The sequence below is a fragment of the Clarias gariepinus genome, chromosome 25, assembly GCF_024256425.1.
Source record: "Clarias gariepinus isolate MV-2021 ecotype Netherlands chromosome 25, CGAR_prim_01v2, whole genome shotgun sequence".
Taxonomy (NCBI): domain Eukaryota; kingdom Metazoa; phylum Chordata; class Actinopteri; order Siluriformes; family Clariidae; genus Clarias; species Clarias gariepinus.
The window spans coordinates 11,326,248-11,348,538 of record NC_071124.1 but is presented as its reverse complement, the minus strand read 5'-3'; the positions used below and the strand labels follow the sequence as shown (position 1 = coordinate 11,348,538).

Sequence of the window (22,291 nt, the reverse complement as noted above, 5' to 3'; positions counted from 1 at the left end):
GGGCCGGTCCAGCCATCCGCGGAGAGCAGAGTCAGCGCGAGAGGACGAATGGCCATTGCACTTACACCGCGTAGTAAAATCCACTGTAAACCAACAAACCCTAAGTATTTTATAGCGCAGGGTGCAAGCCCGGGATCATAATAAGCCGTGCCTTTATTCCGTCATGTCATGTTGGCATTATAAGATTTGTATTGAAAACTTCTAAATAAAAAGTGGCAGCTGGCACGCCTAAAAATAGACGCAGGTTATTTTTTTATAGTCTAAATAAAAACCCTCCGCTTTAATTTCCTAAAGTCTAATCGGCGCTCAACCGCACGCATAGTTTTCCCGAGCGCGAGGAATTTTTTTGTGCTAAATAATAATTATGCAGTATAATAATTCCTATTAATCCTGGATTGTTCTTTTAGTGTCACTATAGTGCTTTACAATGCCAGACAACATTCAAATACAAATTATCCACCCTCCCCAGGTGTGAATCGGCTGTTCTCACCTATACATTCAGAGGAACTGAAATGCACTTTTCCCCCACTTTAAAAACCTCTTGAATCTGAGGCTGACTTTCAGTGATTTAAATTTGTGTAATTTTAATCTTCTGGATTCTAGATTCTAAAGTTAACATTGTTGCCTTTTTAATCCTTGGAATGGAAGAACTTGAGATTTTCCTTATAATAGCGTAAATTGCATTGTTTTGAATCAGTCTATACACAATAATCTTCTTTGGCATTTTTATTTAAAAAAACGGGTATGGGGGCTATCTTGTTTTATTAATCCTTGTGCCTGGTTTAGGTTTGGTATTTAGTGCGCATCTGTTATATTACAACTAAATACCTTTTATTGGGGGTTAAGTGACTGATGTGCCTAACATTTTTCAGCTGAGCCTTTGTTTCACTGAATAATCAACCAACCACCCCCCTCTCTCTCTCTCTCACACACACACACGCGCGCACACACACAGAGCCGACCAAATCATTAGCACCTCCCTCCCCCAGCACAGCCATTTACTTTCTATCCATTTACTTACATCTGAACTGAGTCGTTTGGGTAACATGGGTCGAACCCGTTACAGATCATAACAGTCTACTGCATTTCATTCTTATAATAACGCAAAAACACAAGCGGGGCTGAAAGACCGACATCTGCTGACGCAGTAGAACGTCCTAACACTGTTTTAATTTTATGGTCATTTATTTTAGTTAATAAATCTACTATAAATTTAAAGAACACAAAAAATAAGATGACACAAAACCCTACACGCTTCTTTTCTAATTACAAGTGATAAAATCTAAAGGCTCACTGTGTTAACATTTATTGTGCTAAAATTTGATCCTAATAAGATTTGATTTAATTTGAATTCTAGATAAAAATAGATGCAAGATTATTTTTTATAATTTAAATTAAAATGCTTTTTTAAACGTGGGCTATTGTTATTTACTTGCAATATTTGTTAATTTAATTTAAATGGGGTTTGGTCTCCGGAATGTTGAGCATCAGGAGCCTCTTCTTTACTTTCCTACGTAGAATCAGCGCTTAATCGCACGCATTAAGTTTTGTAAATTCGTTTAATGTTTAATAGTAAATAATGACCCCCGTTGCGCTGTACCACCGCTCGGAAAACCTTATGAAATACAAGTTAAAGACAATTATGATGATCTGCCACGGCTTGCGTCTGTGATAGGCGTGCGCCCAAATCTACTATCGCTACTCGTCACTCCGTAGGCTCCCTGAATAGGCATCAAAGGGACGGAGCCGCCTATTCGTGCCGGCTGGCGATAATTTTCCCCGCTGCCGAAGAGGAAAAGGCTGCGAGGATGTTTGTGTTAAGTTTTTATGTCAGCAAGGACTCGCGCCAGCCATCGACAGCGGGAGAAGCGCTGCCTCCGCGTGCTCAGTTCTGCCACTCCGCGCACCAACACTTATCGTCAGCTGTGTGCCCGCATGCCAGTGTGGCACAGCCCCCGGAACTGCACATGCACAACCTTTATCCCATTCTTTCCATTCTTCCTCCTTCAACACTTTCCTTCCCCATTTTACCTAAATAAATTAGCCTTTTCCCTGTAAGACCTCGCCTCGTGTCCATGCTTTATGGTGCCGCCCGTGCAACATGGGTCGAACCCGTTACAGATCATAACAGTCTACTGCATTTCATTCTTATAATAACGCAAAAACACAAGCGGGGCTGAATGACCAACATCAGCTGACGCAGTAGAACGTCCTGACAATGTTATAATTTTACGGTCATTTATTTCAGTTAATAAATCTACTACAAATTTAGAGAACACAAGATATAAGACGACACAAAACCCTACACGCGTCTTTTCTAATTACACGTGATAAATGTTAATACAGTGAGCCTTTGGATTTTATTTTGTTTAAATTTGATCCTAATAAGATTTAATTTCATTTGAATTCTACATTTGTACTGTAATTTTAGTTCTGTGATTATAAATTTGTTTAACTACAATGTTTTACTTGATTTTATCCGCTACTACGTGCAGTTCTAAAACTCTATGTCTCATTAATCCAGCAGAGAATGAACTAAGGCATGAGGCGTCAGTCTGTAACTACAGACTGACGCCTCATGCCTTAGTTCATTCTCTGCTCTTAGTTCATTCTCTCTCTTAGTTCATTCTCTGCGCCACTCAGCGGTAAAAGCCAGCAAACGCACAAAGCCAAACGGTACCGCCGAGCGCCGCGACAGTAGAACCTACATTCCGATTGAGTAACCACTGTACATGACACACTGCGTGAAAGATATTTGAAAAAGCATAGAAGGACCTTTTTAAAAGAAAGAAAAACACATAGGAATCACTAAAATAACTTGAAAATAAAAGAAGTAAATAATTAATAACATTGACTATTGAAAATCAGACATTTTTGTATTCTAGAAGTACATCTAGTGGACATTGTTTAGTACAGCATAAGTCAGGAGAGCTATCTAAGGAGATCAGAAAGAAAATAATAGACAAGCATGTTAAAGGCTAAAGGACATCTCCAAGCACCCTAATGTTCCTGATACTACAGTTGCAAATATTCAGCAGTTTAGGGTCCATGTAACTGTTGGAAACCAACGGCAAATTAAGCAAAAAGATAATACAAATGGTAAAGAGCCAAGAACGAAATATAAAGTATATTATACAGTAATATAAATCTTTAATACTAAATATAAAGTAGAAATAAAACAAATGAAACCTGCACTTTAACTTTGAAAACAATCATAGCTGGTTTAAGGGGAACAAGAGATAGAGGAGGGAGGTTATTGTGTAGGATGACGTTCACACGCAGACAAACAAAATCACTGCTCTGTCAGCTCACTGAAATCTTTTTTTGTATGACCAACAAGGGAACCGCTTTAATAACACTTGCTTTTGCGGCTAATGTGACATAAGCAATGTTATTAAACAGATTAATCTTCTGCAGTTGTACAGCCTTTTTAACCTTTTTCTTCATGGGGGCCATTGTTGCAGTACAGTTACCAAAAAACAATCACTACACTTTGACACCAAATTTTTTAAAAAACGCTGTACGCGCGCTGAGACGGAGCATGAAAAACGATTACCAACAATCCCGCCTTCAAGAGAGAATAACCATTGGCTTAGTTGACAGATAAAGCATATACATACTTCTCATATTGCAAGATACTGCATGTTTAAAGGTTAAAATTCATTTAAAAATTTAGTTTGTCTGGCAAAACACTCGCAGATTAAGTTACTCGCACTCCAAGGGTTAACTGTGATGAAAAGCTTAACTGGAATTTGCCAAAATGAAGGATGACAAGCCACAACGCTTCTGTGAGAATGTCTTTTAAACAGATTAAAAGATTTTAAACTTTTTTTTTTTGCATCGGCTGTACATTCTCAGATGCAAAAAATAGGCTTTCAAAGAAAAGAACACTATCTATTATGAAATAAGGAAGAGGCTTGGTTATGTTCTGGGGCTGTATGCTCCCTCTTGGATCGGATGCTTGGAATCTGTGAAATCTCAGTGTTTAGAACACAATAAAATCTCAAGACTATCAAGGCATTCTAGACAAGCATACTGAACAGTGTCAGCATGCTTGGTCTCAAACACAGGTCATCGGCCCTCCAACAAGACAATGGAAAATTCTTAGAAAAACATCTAAGAATAGCTAAGAAAAAACAAAAAAAACAACTAGACTATTCTGAAGAGGCCTTGTATGAGCCCAGTCTAAATCCTATTGAGCATCTGTGGAAAGAGTTAAACATGCAGTCTGGAGAAAGCATCCTTCAAACCTGAGACAGCTGGAGCACAAGTAGGCCTAAGTACCTGTTGACAGGTAGGGTTGTAAGTGTTAGTGGTAGGTACAAGAACTGAATCTGAATGCAAATTTCAGTGACTTACTATGGTGCTACTGAAATGTCTGAGCAATTAATTAAAAAATATCTGTTCTCTAATTCTCTGAAACAGACGTAAGAAGCATCACCCTAAAAATTATTTTCAGACTGAGAAAATGCACATGCAAGTTGGAAAAGTCTTATATTACAAATGCAACTAATCTACATAGTAATGCAAGTGTCCATGTTTTCACATTCCGACTTAAAAGCACTACTCGGGGGGAAAAAACGCTAAAAACGCTAAAATTAAAATGCCTCAAGCGAAACAAGTGCTATATTTCACAACAAAGGATTGTTGAAAATATCGCTCATCACAATAAGCAACAAATGTCAAACCTAATGAAACATTTAAGGACACACAGGATGAAGTTAAAAGCAGAGGCATGCACCATGTTTAACAGCTCACGGACTTCAGCTGGCAGTGTGGGTGTCCCCGGTCCCAATCAGACCAATCCTAGCAAAGTCAGGAGAGGTGTCAAATTTTGCCAGTTAGACAAATACGGTCATATTTCTGCAACAAATTGCTTAAATTTAAAGCTGGTTTGTAGCATACCAAGAATAACTATTTGCTGTTTTTGGTGTTAAATTATTTTAGTTAGTTCTTCACTTACTTATATTTATGTATACTTTAAACGTTTAATGTATTGTTTATTTTAAAGGGGTCATACAGCACTACATGCACTATTTTAAGCTGTTTGGACTAAACTGTGTGTTAGGAGAGTGCGTACACAACCACTCTACGATGATAAAGAGCCGCCCAGTGGTTTTCTTTTCGTTTATTACAGTAACATCCCCCTTCTGAAATCAGGCCAATCGCAAAAGCCTGTCGATGTGACGCCAAACCGACAGAGGCCGCTCCTACACAAGTTGATTGACACTGGTGTTTTAGCAAAGACCCGCCCCGAGTGAGAAGACGCTGTTGGCCATTGTTTTTTCGCCGCTGGAGCAAAATGTTGCCTAAGCGAGTGTTGTGTACAGTTGTTGGGTGTAATAGCGAACACAGCAGTCGTCATTCACTACCTAGGGTTAGTGACCTAGGGTACCTACCTAGGGTTAGGTATCTGAGCCACTGAGGGCGCAGTGGCTGAATTTAGTTTTTGAAGCTAACGTCCCCGCCGATTTACCTAAATGCGTTCATGTTTGCGATAATCATTTTTCACCAGACTGCTTTATAAACGCGGGTCAATATAAAGCAGGTTTTACTAGGAAGCTGCTCCTAAAAATCGGATCTGTACTAACGCTTTGTGTTTCTGCTTCATCTTCACCAGGCTCGGTGAGTGTGATTTATTTTACTATGAGTCTTTGCAGATCGCCTTTACTAATAATCACGATGAATGCGGAGTGTAAGTTAACTTATACTCTCATAGAACATGGTTATGGCTTCTTCTCTATGTACATCCGTCTCTATATAATCCCTAATCGCCCGTTTATAATAAACAATGCATTGAGGTGATTGTCTAGTTGCAAACTGTGTACGTAGTCGGAAAACTATATTATGCTTACCTTTGTTACGTTAGATGGTTTATAACGATGTCTGTCGAAGATTAAGAAGTCATGTAAACACATCAGTAAACACATCGCGTCCGTATCTCTCTCGGTAAGTTTCTCCGCTTCTGTTGTTGTTGTTGCTCGCGGCAGCGCAACAGCCCGTTAATTCATGCACATGCAGTGATGAGAAAGACAAACGGGTCGATGCATGTCCATTCTTTTAATTTTTGGGTTGTCAGGCGATATTACAAACTTCCGCGTAGGATCCGTACTTAAATCAAACCAAAAACGACTGAAGAAAACAGGCTCGGGCTCTATAATCCATAGTTTTCCAGTTTGGACTGCATTACCCACAAAGCAATGTGTTGTGGCAATGCTTTGGACTGCATTACCCACAAAGCATTGACACAACGCATTGCTTTGTGGGTAATGCAGTCCAAAGCATTGCCCGCACTGGACTACACTTCCGTCGCTATACCCGACGTGTCACGCCCCACAGAACGGGGGGGGGGGCGGGCTTAGCAGAGGTCATGAGCATTTAAATTAGCATGTACTGAAACAGGTTGCTGAGAACAGAGCTAGTTTTTACCAGGTAAAAGTAGTGTTTTTTTACACAATCCTTTTGAATTTTTAATTAACGTATAATACAAACTTTTCATTAGGACCCTAAAGATCATATTAAAATTTAATGAAAAATATAATGTGTAGGACCTTTAAATAATTTATTTCAATAAAAAGAAGCAATGGTTCAGTCACCATTTACGCATAGGTACCGTTTTAAAAGTAATGCTAGATTTAGCACTGGTATCGAAAAAAACCCTAATGATACTAAAACATATTCACAGGTGCAGAACTCAAATTGGGAGTTACAGAAATGGCACAACAAACATTAGGTTAAGGCCCTCATCATTTCTATGTCCAGAAAAGTTTTTTTTTAATTTTTTTTTTTACATTTGGTTCAATTCATAATCAATGTCTGGTTTTCATTAATCAATGTTCATTAAATCATAGTAAACTACAAATCTACTATCACAAATCACACTTGGTTTCGTGAGTTAGTTAACATTCACAATTATAGGCTCCATTACTGCACTTTAATAGTAAAAAAAACACTCGTACCAATTCTGAAATCAGACGTGACCGACTGCATCTCACGCATAAGGTCTGTTCCCAAATTCTTCACGTTCTCCAGGTCATCTTTCATGGAGAAACTCAAGTCCATCAGGTAGTACAAGTCAATGGGGTAATCCTCTGCCCTTTTAAATTTCAGGGTAAACTTTTGAGATTCACCTGTAACAAAAATAATACTGATAACAACTGAATACACACTAAGATGATTAAATTGGTACAATAGCAGCTTTTATTCATAGGGTAATTGACACTTTCTACGTTATATACACTTGCTGTTCACTCTACTATGAAAACCTGCACATTCATTCAGTCATTTACTTAGCCAAGAGCGCTTTAGTAGTCAGAAGCTTTAAATGTTAACATAAAATATTAAAATGGTGAGAAAGTGTGATCTTAGTCACTGTAATGATAACATTACAGTCATCCAGATACCAGATGGGCTGGTTTAAGTATTTTGAAAACTGCTGATGTTCTGGTATTTTCATAGACAACAGTCTCAAGAGATTATGCAGACCATGGCAAAAAACAGAAAAAAAAATTGTGTGACCACACTGGTTTTTAGATGACAGGATGTGTATACTGTAGTAACTTAAGCACGTTTTGCAAAAGTGGTAAGCAGAAAGGCATCTTAGAGCATCCTTCAAGCCTTGAGTACAGCAGAAGGCATCATTAAGAACTGAGGCTATCCCAAGCACAGACCCACCAAAACTATACAGTTGAAGACTGGAATTTGACTAGGTGAACTTTCTACTTTGGTGAAACTAGTGGTGGGCGATACGGATCAAAAAGATTTTTTTTCTAGGCATTCTTGGCAAATTTTCGCATACTTCCAGTTGGCCATACCTTAGGTAGCTGATAAAATTTGTTTGTCAGTAAAAAGCCAAGCGAAGAGAGAGTTTGCATATTTGTGTTGTGTTTTTTTTTTTTTGCATTTTGCGCAAGATTAAGTGAAGACATAGCACCATTGGTCCAAAGTAAGAAGAAACGTGAACCCCTTTCAGTTTCGTTATTAAAGCAGCTGGTGTAGTCATAAACTTGGGTCAAGTGAGTTTCCATGTCTATTTATTTTAAATAATACCTGGTTGGTATTAAAGAGTTGTGAAAATGTAGTTTGGAGGTGTGGACTAGAGCTACTTTGTCTGAAAAAAAAAAAAACATTAAAATGTTTTGAGTTTGCTCCATACAAGAAAAATACTCTTATGTGAGCAAGGGCTTACCAACAAGAGCTTTCAGAAGATCTAAAAATCAAGAATTTTTGATTTACATAAAGCTGTTACAATGGCTTTCTTTAAAAAAAAAAAAAAAATGTGTTTTGCATTTTGCGCAAGATTAAGTGAAGACATGGTCCAAAGGAAAAAGAAAACGGGAGCCCCTTTCAGTTTCGTTTTTAAAGCAGCCGGTGTAGTCATAAACTTGGGTCAAGTGAGTTTCCATGTCTATTTTATATATTACCTGGTTGGTATTAGAGAGTTTTGTGCATTTATTGCGGTATTAGCAATTTGATGTGGATTGATATTGTGTGAGGGGTTATAACCCGTCTCTGAAAGCGGTATATAAAGTGTTTCCATGTCTTTGCAAATAGGGATGAGGAAAGGTATACAATCTGCATGCATGCTCATTTTTCCAGCAATTAATTGCAATAAGGATCAAAATACTGGTGTTTTCCGCACATTGATTCATTACATTTCTTCCATATACCCGAGGTACAGTGTGTTGCTTAAAATAAGCGAACTGTGTCACTAATAAAAATGAATATATCTTGGGTTTTAAGCATTTAAATAACAGAGTGGGGAAATGGATAAATGCTAAAATATGAACATTATTTGACTCGTAAAACAGAGCTCTGGTCTTGGAATTCAATTCTTAAGCTTGTCAACCCAACCTCCTTATGTGCCCGCCACTCCTTATTACAGTTTAAAGGTTGTACACAGGGCTCATTTCTCCAAACTTAAACTCGTTTCTACCCAGACATTGATCCTTGCTGTAAAATGTAAAAGTGGAGAGGCGTTTCTTATTCATATGTACTGGACATGCCCGAATTTGGAAAATTCTGGAGGAATGTTTTTAAAACCTTGTCGTACATATTGAAATGCAACCTTGAACCAGACCCTCTGATCGCTCTTTTTGGTATCACTGGAGAGAAAGATAAGCGTCTAACTCCAGCTAATCAGCGTTTGTTATCTTTTGCGACACTCCTGGCTAGGCGTTCTCTTTTATTCAAGTGGAAGGATTCCACGTCATCCACTCACGCCCAGTGGCTCAGAGATATTATGTCCCGTTTGTCCCTGGAGAAGATTCACTACTTAATCCGTTATTCAGACTTGAAATTTTAACAGGTGTGGGGGCCCTTCCTTCACTTTTTCATATACATTTATAGTTTGATTCCCTTCTTATTTAATTGTTTGTCTTTGTTTTCTTTTTGCTTTTTTTGCATGCAGAACCAAAAAACTTCCAGCTCCTTATTTTTTTCCTCCGTTTTCTCCTTTTTTTTTAAATACCTGGCATCTGGTCTTTCTTATGCATATAAAGCTGGCTTGGAGTCAGGGAGGGGTGGGGTGGGTGCTATAGGGTTTATAAAATTTAAAGTATATTAACACATTACATGTTTACCCTGTTATATCCCTGTTTAAAATCAATAAAAATATCGTTGAAAAAAAAAAAAAAAAAAAAAAAAAAGAGCTCTGTAGCTTGCTGCACTGCCGAGAGTACTTCTGTACGAGACGCATAATAAATAACTACCCAACAGTGATCAGTTGTTAAACACACAAGCACACCCCAAAATACTTGGGCAAGAAAAAATAGCAAATGGTACGCACATGGTAAGAAACATCAGCAAATTCAATTAGTAATTCACTATTTGATAAACATCACTATATTAACCATAATTTACCTGCTCTTAGGTTGATTGTGAGTTTCTGAGGTTGAATCTGAATGAATTTTTGGTTCAGTTTCTCATCTTTCTCACGGTTTGTGACTGGTTTGTTCTCATTGACGAGGACTGAGCCTCGAGGATTTTCCACATTGTTCGGAGGACAGCCCTTCTTAACCAGAGCCTCAATTTCATCACAGCGTGCTGATTTGGATTCACCTTGCTTCAGAAAGGCCTGCAGACAAAGGGGGTATGCAACAATTAGGGAAATGAAGATAAAGATTAAGATCTTGATCAGATTCAAATATATTACACAAATACATGTGATCATATATGTGATCCTTTTTGAATTTTATGGTTTTCTGTATTAATTTGTTATAAAATGTGATCTGACCATTATCTAAATCAAGAATATTGACAAATATAAAGTGCCTAAAATAATAACTCATGTCTATTGAGAACAACCATAAAACCTTATAGTGGTACGGGAAAAAGTATGTAAGTTCTTGAGTTAATGATCGGAGTCAGGTATTAAGCATACCTGGAGTCGGGTTAAGAAAATGTAGTTTGGAGGTGTGGACTAGAGCTACTTTGTCTGAGGAAAAAAAAAAAAAAAAAAAAAAAAACATTCACACTTTGAGTTTGCTCCATACAAGAAAAATACTCTTATGTGAGCAAGGGCTCAACAACAAGAGCTTTCAGAGTGTCTAAAAATCAAGAATGGTTGATTTACATAAAGCTGAAAAGGATTACAAAGTGCTTTTTTAAAAATTTACCAGTCTATAGTTGGACACACTTTCAGACTTTTTTGAAGACTCATAATTGAAGTAAAGAAACAACCCAGGGTGATGGCGTTAAATCTTTGGCTATCATTGCAACTGGCAAACATGTGTTTATGAGTCTACAGTACGAAAAAAAATTAACAAGAAGGGTGTCTAAGGCTGGACACCACGTAGGAAGCCGCTGCTTAGTAAAAAAGGACATTGCTGCATGAATGAAACAAGTGAAAGAAGACAATGACACAGCAGTATTAGCAACATGTTTTGTGCAGTGATAAAACAATGATTGAACTATTTTGAAAAACACAGCACATCTGACATAAAAAGGGCACTGTGTGTCATAATGAAAACAGCAAGAAGTACAGCAGAGGAAACGATGATTTTGACCTGCTTTAAAAACAAAATTCACCTTTTGGAGTTGCCAAGCCAGAGCCCAGGATGAATGAACGATATGCAGATCTGATCCACTGCTACATAAAAGGTTTGCCAGTTATTAATTCCAAGGGTTAACTTATTTTTTTTTTCACTATTTTTTAAAAATACTGAATGTGTGTGTTCAATAAATGTCAGTGGCCTCCATCTGTAAAACCATTCTTGATTCAATCTTTGCAGCTTATGGTAAACTTTTACCGTTGTGCTATAGAAAGTGTGCTGACATATGGACTCCTGGTGTGGTTTTCCAGTTGCACTAGGGCGGAGCAACAGGCACTACAGCGGGTGGTAAAAGCAGCGGGGAAAATCAGGACTAGTCTTCCGGCGATAAGTACTATCTACACTACATGCTGCCTTCGTCAAGTGCACAACATCCCGCAAGATCAGCATCACCCTGCACATCACCTCTTCCAGCTACAGATCTGGCTTAAAAAAAAACGCACGTTTTCGGAAAAGGGATCCCACGACTTGCCGCGAGTGCGCGCGGCAAGCTGTGAAAATGCCCTTCAATACCTGTAGGGGGCAGTCGTGTTTCAGTCTAAAGTATTGTGTGTCTACTGAAGCCGAAAAATGTTATGTCTCTTAGGCGCCCATTGACGGCAAGCGACAGAGCTCATAAACGTGTCAAGCTCAAACTGATATGTATTTATTCTTCATTTTCATTCAGAATTATTATTATTAGTAGTAGTAGTAGTTCTCCAAATTTATTATTATTATTATTATTGTAACGCACCCGCGCGTGTGCAAAAGGACTACAAAGATGTATGACGTTAGCCTATATTTACGCGGTGGCTCAGTGGTAGGTGATTCGCCCGCCATGCGGGAGACCCGGGTTCGATTCCCAGCCAGTGCTCAAAATGCCGGTGCTATTCGCTAAACTACCATGATATAGCCATTACATTATTAGCTTATGCTTCAGTACTAAATGCATGTTTGCAATTGAGAATTTTTTTTCTTAAGCTATGAAACACATTAGCACTCACCACACAGTTGCTGTAATTTAATGATTATCATAAGCAAAAAGTGTAAAACAAAGGATTCACATTTATTACATTTTCACCCAGAGCGGGATTCGAACCAGGGTCTGGACGATTTTATAGGATATACGGATATTATACAGATATTAAGCAACGCCACACCACGTGGAAAGCAACAAAAATTCTTCAATTTCATTGGCTGTCACTGAGTGTCAGCTATTCACGACTGGCCCCCCGCGGAACACAGAATCCCCGAGCTTCGACTGCGCTTTCTCCATTCGTTATTACAGAGGCGGACTGGGACCAAAAAGTGGCCCTGGACTTCCTGGCCCACAGCAGCCATAATACATTGGCTCATTAATGTAGAGATACATTTTTAACACCAGTTATTAGTATAAAAATATAACACAATACAGAAATCAATGCTATTTAAACATGTTATTTGAAGTATCACTGAACATATATTGGGTCAAAGAAACGAAAAAAAAAGAACATCAAGACAAATATAAATCTATAAAGACAATATTTTAAAAAGAAATGGCAATAAAACTGAACAGGTAAGCTGAAATAAAATCAGTAGCAGCAGTAGCTCACGCTAGTAAACTAGTTACTTATTTTAATTATTAGGGTAGTCAATATTAACACGAAATAATGCTAATAACCACCATCATAATAACTAGCACAAGTTAGTGCTGCTACTAATTTTATTCTGTTTGATTGCCATTCTTTTTACTTGGCTCTGGTAGATCAGGGGAGACGTGTTGGTCATCATCAGCATGTATTATGATGTGGGATGTGGTGCGCTGCTGGATCCAGCCTCACTGTCCCTGACCTGTTATAGGCAGAATCTGTTCATTTGTAGCATTTCACAGCATTAACCTCTAAAGCTTTTTCTTATTTTCGCGTAACCTTTTCTTCTTCCTGCTTTTCATTCATTTAAATTATTATTAATTTGCTCAGAAAATTCGCTGCATCGAGAAATGATCAATATCTAAAAATTTAAAGATGCCCACGTGTGTGGACAAAGAATACAAAAGTGTATAATCTTAAATAAAGTTAATCTAATACAATATTGTTTCCAATGCTAAAGCAAACATGATTTTGTTTTAGTCTATTCATTGAATACAACGCGACAGCTCGCTCCGAGGTGAAGCGCACACACAGTTACTGTAATCCCCCATCTCACCTTTACAACAGGTGTGAAGTCATCAAACCGGTTTCGTTGCTGGGGGAATTCACAGAATTGGGGGTTTTTAAAACAAATTAACAAGACCGAGCAGACTTCAGACAGGGGGTTTGGTTGGTTAGAAGTGGCGCTGACGGGGGGGCGGGAGGGAGTCTCGCCCGCGGAGCAATTCAGTGTAGAACCGCCACTGCCTATTTTCCACCACATCGCGGACTTCCCTGATCTCCATCTCCGCGCTTTGCTTTTATAATGTGGGGCAAGCCCGAGATTATATTAACGTAGAATTCATCATTCAAAGTTATTCATATCAGTGTATAGTTAGTGTGATTTGAAAAGTGCTATAACTCCACCTGCTACAGTTTCAGCCCAGTGGAACAATCTGACTACATGTGAAGTGCCATGAAAAAGTATTTGCCCTTTCCTATTTTTTTTCTTTGCATATTTGTCACACTTGTATAGGTGGAATTTCACCTAAACACTTTAGGTGAGAACGTATAGGTTAATATGTATAGGTGAGAACAGCTGATTCACACTTGGGGAGAGTGAATAGTTTGCATTTGAATGTTGTCTGGCATTGTAAGCACACGCAGTGACACTAACAGAACAATAGGATTAATAGGAATAGGAGGCACTACAGAGGAGGATTTTAATTTAGACTATAAAAAAATTAACCTGCGTCTATTTTTAGGCGTGCCAGCTGCCACTTTTTAGTCTTATAATGCTAAATAATATAATGATCCCGGGTTTGCACCCTGCGCTATAAAATACGAATACAACGGCCATCCGCGGACAGCAGCTCCTGCCTCCGTCCGCTCGCGCTGGCTCTTCTTTGAAGTCTGGGGCGCGTTCCAATTGCCCCGTTTGCATGCCGCACTTCCGCGTTGTGTGCGCGCGTCTCATTCACACCGCGTAGTAAAATCCACTGTAAACCAACAAACCTCGAGTATTTTATAGCGCGGATGAACCCGGGATAATTAGCAAGGAGAGCTCTTCTTCACTATTCGTGCCTAATTCCGCAGCCCTGCTTCTTCGTATATCTGAAGGAGAGGCCGCCTAACTAGTGAGCGAGGAGCGATATTGATTTGGGCGCATGCCGTGACAGGCTGAAAAAAAACTATTGTCCTCAAAAATGTAACAGATGAGGACTCTGATTAATGTGCAAAAACTATATAATAAAACTATATAAGACTACATGCCTTTATAAGACTCAACTTTTATTTAAGCGCACTCACAATAACGAAAAAACGTGATTTTATAAATGTTTGAAAGCAAATAAGCTGCGCTGTTCTGTATTGTTTTTGGTGAACTTGAGCGCGTCAGAAAATGAACGCAAACGTTTTTTTAAATGTTCAGAGTCAGTCTGCTTGCTGTTTTCCCGACGCGTTCATAATCATTATTCTACTTCTGCCGGTGCGCTCTGGAAAACTCCATGCATGCGGCTGAGCGCTAATTAAAACTATGGAGTGAATTAAAGAGAAGAATCACGATGCCGAATCGAAGTCCTGAGCCCAAACCTTATTTAAATTAAATTAACAAATACTATAAGTAAAAAAAAAAAAAAAAACAATAGCCCACGTTTAGAAACCGTTTATAAATTATTTTTGACATGAGTTGGCCCGGTGTTATGCGCAGAGCGCCGGGAGATTTCCTGAAGCTCCGAAATCACTGGGGCATTTTTTCTAAAAATAGATGCTATTGTTAATAACTGATGGAGGTTTGGGGCTGTATACACACACATTTTTGAGGGGTTTAAAACGAATTAGTCCGAGCAGACCTACATGAAAGGTGAGAAGTGAGTAACTGCGCGCGCTGTCGCGGTGTATATATTGTACAACACACGTTTATCAACCTACATAAAAACGCTGCCTTTAAAAAGCGCTTTATAAAAACGCTGCCTTTTGTAAAGTGAAAATACTTTACAAAAGACAAACTGCTTTAATTTAGTCATGAATTCACAATCACATCACATTCCAGCTATTATTTCCAGCCGTGGTTAAATAATGTATGAAATAATTATTAAATGCTGGACACAAACAGCAAATATGATGATTATTATAAAAAGCCTGAAGAAGTTTGTGGTCATAAAATAATATTAACTTAATAATATAATATATATATAGTTCATTCATGTCTTCTGATGATGTCGACACATTTTTTACGTTTCAAATAAGATATGTTGGCATATTCACGAATCAGGACATTCGCATAGTTAAGACTATCAGCCTACTATCAGGAAATTAAATTAATTTCAACACCATGTAAACCGAGACATTGCCATGTCTTTCACTGTTTTGTCCCTGTTAAAACATTACAAAAAATATATAAGAAACTTAAAGAATTTTAAAGCACGAATTTGGGCATCTCATTTCATCATTATGAAAATAATATAAAGGCCCACATACATTCATCATGAAAGATCTGTTGTAAAGCAAAATAAAATTCATGTTTGCTTCAGCATTGGGAACAATATTGTTTTAGACTAAGTAATTATACACAATTCTTCGTTGTACAGTACTTGGTCCGGCGTTTAAATAAAGTCCTTCCATGCGCCATCTGGCGGATATTCAGTGAAGCACAACACATTTATTTAAATTCCCGAATGTTGCTTACGCGCCGCGCGCTAAATTGAGGCATCCCGCGGGAAAACATGCGCAGTCTTAATGACCACATCTGTACTGTCCTTAGGTAGAAGGTACAGGTCCATATGGGCCAGAACCACCGGACTGTCCAACAGCTTTTTTCCTACTGCTGTGAGGCTACTGAATGATTAGGCACCCCCCTCACGGACCTTGCGCCCATCTATTACATTTCACACATTACAATGACCGAACTGGACTTTGCATTGATGCAGCACAATACATACATACACGTACCCCCCGCCCCCCTATATCCAACCTCAAATAGCCGTTATGGTTACTGCATTGCTGCACTATGGTTGCATTTTATCACATGACAGGAGATGTTGCCAAATAATATCTCATTGAAATAAATATAATTAGCTGAAAACATTTTGTAAAAAAACCTAGTGCGCCCCTATTATGCAATTATAAAGGTTGCCAATATTGCTTAATGAGTCTTTTAAAACAGGTTTACATGTATGCAAGGTCAAAAAACACTTTAGTTTTCTCTAAAAATAAATTTAATTTTACCCCATTTCTAAATGATTCTTAAACGACTCGTGTGAAGCAATTTGAAGATTCAGTCTGTCTAAACCACTCCTTTCCATGAGCCCTCATGCTGTGATTGATCAGATGGCGCGGTGATTTATGATTGGTCTACCGCTACAGCGTGTGTCGGAAAACGAAACGGCCATGACCATAACTGAACGACGGCTCTGGAGACCTGTCAATACATAGAAAAGATGGTGGCGGATTTACCGTGTAACGACCAGCTAATTTTATATTAACTGTGGCTACAAAAATCGAAAGGTCTTTTATCTTTGTGTCGGTGTTGCATTAAAAGGCCGGTGAGCAAAAAGGAAAAACACAAAAAAGTAGATAAAGCAAATGTGTATTATACAAAACTAAATAAAGTAAACGAAAAGGGTGCACAACAGCCAAACAAAGATATAAACAATATTTACAAACTATATATAAAAAAAACTGTACGTGTATGTGTGCGAGTGAGTGGAAATGTCAGAAGTCCGTGTTTATTGTATGTGTGTTAGAGGAGTATGGTTTGGTTTCACTGGGATTGAAGTCCGAGAGGCCGATGACAGTGAGTGAGAAGTCCGGGGAATATGTCCAGTCAAAGATAATCTTGTTAAAAAATCTTCGAAAGAAAATGATCCACAACAATCTCTCCTTCTCTCATCCAAACAAATAACGGCAGCGCTGGTCCACCATTACTAGTCATGCATTTTCTCATGGACTTACACTTTGCGCGTGTGTGTGTGATGCGCGAAGTGCGCATGCTCCGTGCCCTTACTCTTCTGCATTTTTCCCCTCTGGACTAAAATGTCCAGACTTTTAGTCAACTAAAACTTGACTAAACAAAAATAGGATAGGCTAAATAGGATTGACTAAATATAATAATCAGGGACATTTATCCTGGGACTAAGTCTAAAATTTAAAATAGCTGACAAAATGATTTTGTGTGTGTAGTAATGTTCCTTACTTCATAGGAGCACCAGCCACACTTTTCTCCAACCTGTATACATTCACCACAAGATTGAGCTGAGGCCTTGGTGCAGTCATTACCATCTAAAAAACAAACAAACAAAAAAAACACAAGATGGTTTGCATTTATACCAGGGCTACCAGCATTAAAGATTTCATGTTGGTGATTACTTCAAAACTCTTAATGCAATAAAATGATTTAATGCATATAACTTCCATTTTTACAAATTACCTTAAATGTGATGCAGGGAAATTTTCATACAATGAAATGTGAGGCCATCTGTCCGACATGTAAAGCTTCATCAAAATTGGGTCATGACAAGGCTCCGAAGAACATCAGAAAAAAAATCTACATCAACTTTGTCTTTTGGCTGTTCCCTTTCAGGAATCATCCAGCATCATTATCTGCCTCTATCCCACCCTATTCTCCGCACCCTTTTCTCTCTCAACAGCTAACATGTCCTTTCTCATCATCAGAATGAGATCATATAAATAATATGTATAATAATGATATATGCAGATAAATAGATCAAGGTTTTGGAATGGCCTTATTCAAAGTCCAGACTGCAACCCAATTGAAATGCTCTGGCAGAAGCTTAAAAGAGGTGTGCACATGCAACTTCCAGAACACATTTAATAAACTGAATCAAAGCTATACGAGAAGAATGGGCCAGAATTCCTCCACAATGATATGCAACACTGAAAGTCATACATGAAATAATTACTTCAAGTTATTGCTGCTTAAGATGGATCTACACGTTATTCAATCAAGGGTACTTAGTATTGCTGCCCTTATGTTTTACTTTTTGTCTTTTTTTTTTTAATAAATCATGGGACAGTGGAAGTTATATCTTCCGAGGTTGTATTTGCCTAATACTAAGACCTGCTAGGTTTAGATGATTGTTCTTATGTTTTATACAAAAAAAACACATACAATTAAAATGGCAGATACTATCTTATACACAAGACTGTGTGCTTTTTGGAAGTAGTAAAGATCAGCCAACAACACAGACCACAGAATTATCCCATCATTGACCTATAAGATGTTAGACCCAAATCAGAAATGCTAACCTAAATCAACACTCCTAAAGCCTTCTGACAAGGTTTGTTGCTCTACCCTTGAAAGATGTGAAAATGAGGTTCGATTCTGTTTTTTTTTTTTTAAGGCCTTGTCAGAGCAATTTATTTTAAGACCATAATCTGTTGTGCAAACACAAAGTTGTCATTATACACCACTACATAAAAAAAACACATGATTTATCACTTTTTTACAACACAAACATTTTTTTTTTGTTTTACAGTTGTGTTTTTTCCACCAAGAGTTTTTGTACACAAACATCAATCTATGTGGGTCTAAATGTGGATCAGGATTCTTTTGTTCATTTTTTTTACAATACCAAAAGAAAAAAAAAAGAAAAAGTTAACCTTCTATTTTAAACCTTATTTTTTTTCCAAATCCCTTTAGTTCCATTAGACTTCTCATTTAAACAAATTATATTTGAAAGTATTCAATACAAGCTTAAAGGAAAGTGTGAAAATTAAAGGAAATTTAAGTTTTGCATACAGTCCTTTTGTGGTATGTACAGTACAAAAAAAATAGACTATACTAAAGAGTAAAATTTTTTAATTTAAAGTGTTTTGCCATTACCAACTAGGTGCCACCTGCAGTATCTGTGGTTGTAAATACATTATTAACATGAAAGCTGGTCAGTGCTTTTATGTTAATCACCATCAGTCACCAACATTTCTACAAGTCAAATCTGCCACCTTTATAAACTTGGATGACTTTGTGGTGGTCCAGTCCATGAGAGACAAAAAGGAAGTATAGTATAAAAACCTGGTCAAAACATGGTTGTGGTTTGATGTGAGGAATATGAACTGCCTAATGGCAAAGACAGAGGAGATAGCACTGGTCTACTGCAATAGGAGAACCACAACCGGCCCCATTATCATCAGGGGTCATGTTTTGATCTCCATATGTACACTGGGTGTCCATAAAATGTTTATTTCAAACAGAATAAAATATAACATATAAAAAACCCTAAAATGATAGCACTGAGCCATCAACTTTTAAAAAGAGATGTTAATAGACTTTGGTAGGATACCAGGGTCTGGATATACTGTAGCGATGGTGAGGGGACAAATGTCCTTTTGAGCATGTAGGACATTAAATAAGCATGTTTTATGACACCGGCAGATTTTCAAATCTTTGCAATACGCTGTGGTTTGTTGGGGAACCAGAAACATGAAGACAGACAGCAAGAGAATGAACAAACTGGTTAAGAGAGTCAGTTATGTTGGCCAGTTGTCTGCCTGCTTGAAAGAGGTGGCTTAGAGGAGAAAGTTGGCCAAGCTGAAAGCACTCAGACATTATACCTCTAAGAGAGGCATAAGAACGTTGTAGAATATGCCTTCAGCAGCATATTGTTATACCCACAGAGTAGAAAGAAGCGCTACAGCAGGTCTATCACTCCGACAACAGTCAGACTATACAACGCAGACATCCAGTAAAACTGTTTCTGGATCATCATATTGTCATCAATTTGGTACTGCATAACATTATTTAAATATACAAGTAAGTATTGTGCATATTAAAGCTAGTGCAGTTTAGGGCCTCCGAGTGGTAAAGTGCTGACCCTATCATCCGGGGATCGCTGGTTCGATCCCCGGGTGATGCTGTTACCTCTCGCAGCCGGAGTCCTAGAGAGAGCTGATTGGTCGAGCTCTCTCAGAGGGGAGGGATGAGAGGTACTTTGTGCTCCCACATAAATCATGGCTCTACAGCCAATCAGGGGCGTCTGTGAGCTTGCGCACGCGGAAGAAGCGGCTAGCGCTTTCCTCAAAGTGTGTTACTCCGCCCCTAACAGTGCGTGAGCAAGCAGTTTGAAAAGATGCGGTCGGCTGGTGTCACGCGGTTCGGAGGAAACACGTGATAGTCTTCGGCCCTCCCGGCTGAATTGGTAGTAGTAGCCTTAATGTCGGAGCCCCCTAGTGACAGGGAGGAATTGGCTACGACTAAATTAGTGGGAAAATCCGGGTGGGGGGGGGGGGGGGGGGGGGAGTTATAATGATGGGACTAAATCTAGAATGGGATGTTTAACAGGCACAAGCAGTATCATTTGTCCCTAAAAATTTGGTCATTATAGTTTAACTGTATTTTTATATACAGGTACATCTTAATAAATTAGAATATCTTAGAAAAGGAGATTTTGTGCAGTAATTCAATTCGTATATTCGTATAGATTCATTGTACACAGACTAATATAGTTCAGGTGCTTTTATTTTATTTTTTTGTTTATGGCTTACAGCTAATGAAAACTCACGTGGTTCAGTAGCCTACACAATCATGCAGAAGACTGCTGACTTGACAGTTGTTTAGGAGACGATCATTAAAATCCTACACATGAAGGGTAAAACGCAAAAGGTCATTGCTAAAGTAGGTGGCTGTTTAAAGTGCTGTATATATATTTTAGTTTAAAAAAGGACAACAGGGATAGGTGCAGCTTTGAGAGGACTGTGAAGCAAAACCCATTCAATAATTTGGGAGAGATGCACAAGAATATGGACTGCAGCTGAAGTCAGTGCTTCAAGAGCCACCACACATATATCCAAGACATCCAAGTTACAACGGTCGCATTCCTTGCGTTAAACCACTCTTGAACCAGAGACAATGTCTGCGGCATCTTACCTGGGCTAAGGACAAAAAAAAAAGGACTGGACTTTTGCTTAGTGGGTCAAAGTCCTCTTTTTAGTTGAAAGTAGATTTTACATTTCATTTGGTAATTAAGGTTCCAGAGTCTGGAGAAAGAGACGCGAGGCAAAGAATTCAAGCTGTTTGAGGTCCAGTGTAAAGTTTGTACAGTCAGGAGGAAAAAAAAAAAAAAAAAGCTAGTGCAGTTTGCAACAAGCAATGTGGAACTGCAAACAGAACTTTTTGCTTTCTTTTAACAAAGGCTTTCCTCTGGCCACTTCCATACAGGCCCGATTTGTGGGATGCACAACTAATAGTTGTTTCTCCCACTTAAACTGTGGATCCCTGTGGATCATCTTACTTCTGAAAACGATTGGTTCCACTGGATTTTAGTTAGGGTTTCAAGAGTAAAAGAAGCTTAATACAATTGCAAGCCACACTTTTTAGAAAATTAATTTCTTTCTTTTCCACTTCACAATTATGTGCCACTTTGTTTGATGATTTGTGTTGATCCATCACATAAAATCCATTAACATTTGTGGTTGTAACGTAACTAAATGTGGAAAAGTTCATGCGGTATGAATACTTTTGCAAGGCACTGTATATACACAGTACCCATTGCCATAAAGTATTTGCTTTACTTTCTCATCTGTTCTTGAATTTCTTTAAACCATATTGTTTTTTGAAATCTTTAAATTCAAAGAATTGCTTTTTAATCTTTGAATTTTTTACTTTGTCAGACAGGAACTATTTAAGTGATTTCTTGATTTAACACATCTGGCAGTAATCAGGCCTGGGTGTGGTAAGCGCATTTTTAATTCCGCTTTTCAAAAATCACAGTTCATTTATGATTCATCAGGGGACAATTACTTTTTTACAAAGGGCCACAAAGGTTTGGACAGCTTCCTTTAAAAATTGTATTTTGTATTTACTCTGGTTTGTGTAATATTAAAATTTGTTTCATGAGCTGAATCATTTAACACTAACAAATATGCAAAAAATTAATTGGGATATTTTTTCGTGGCAATGTACATGGGTATTTAAGTGCAGTTATCTGTGCAATATCTTAGTACCAGTGCAAATTAAATTTTATTAGCTTTTCTCCTTTGTATTTACTTTATTTCTTTTTTTATTCTAAAATATTTTACTGTGTGCATTAATCTTTGCAATAATCTGCTTTTTACCTTATTCATGTTAGTCCTATCTACACTACACCACCGTGGGATTAATAAACTTATCTAATAAAGATAGGACTTTGGAGCAGTGGA

The 22,291-nt window shown here is 38.1% G+C and overlaps 1 protein-coding gene across 1 annotated transcript in view; it reads right to left on the bottom strand.

The window, feature by feature from the left end:
* The window catches only part of LOC128513116 (integrin beta-1-like), a 76,482-nt gene that overhangs the window by 39,056 nt on the left and 15,135 nt on the right, over positions 1-22,291 (bottom strand). Inside the window, exons 3-5 of the mRNA XM_053486763.1 lie at positions 17,331-17,416; positions 9,862-10,075; positions 6,960-7,130 (exon numbers count right to left, since the gene is read on the bottom strand). Coding sequence (XP_053342738.1) covers positions 6,960-7,130; positions 9,862-10,075; positions 17,331-17,416 — 471 coding nt within the window. The remainder of the gene's footprint in view (positions 1-6,959; positions 7,131-9,861; positions 10,076-17,330; positions 17,417-22,291) is intronic.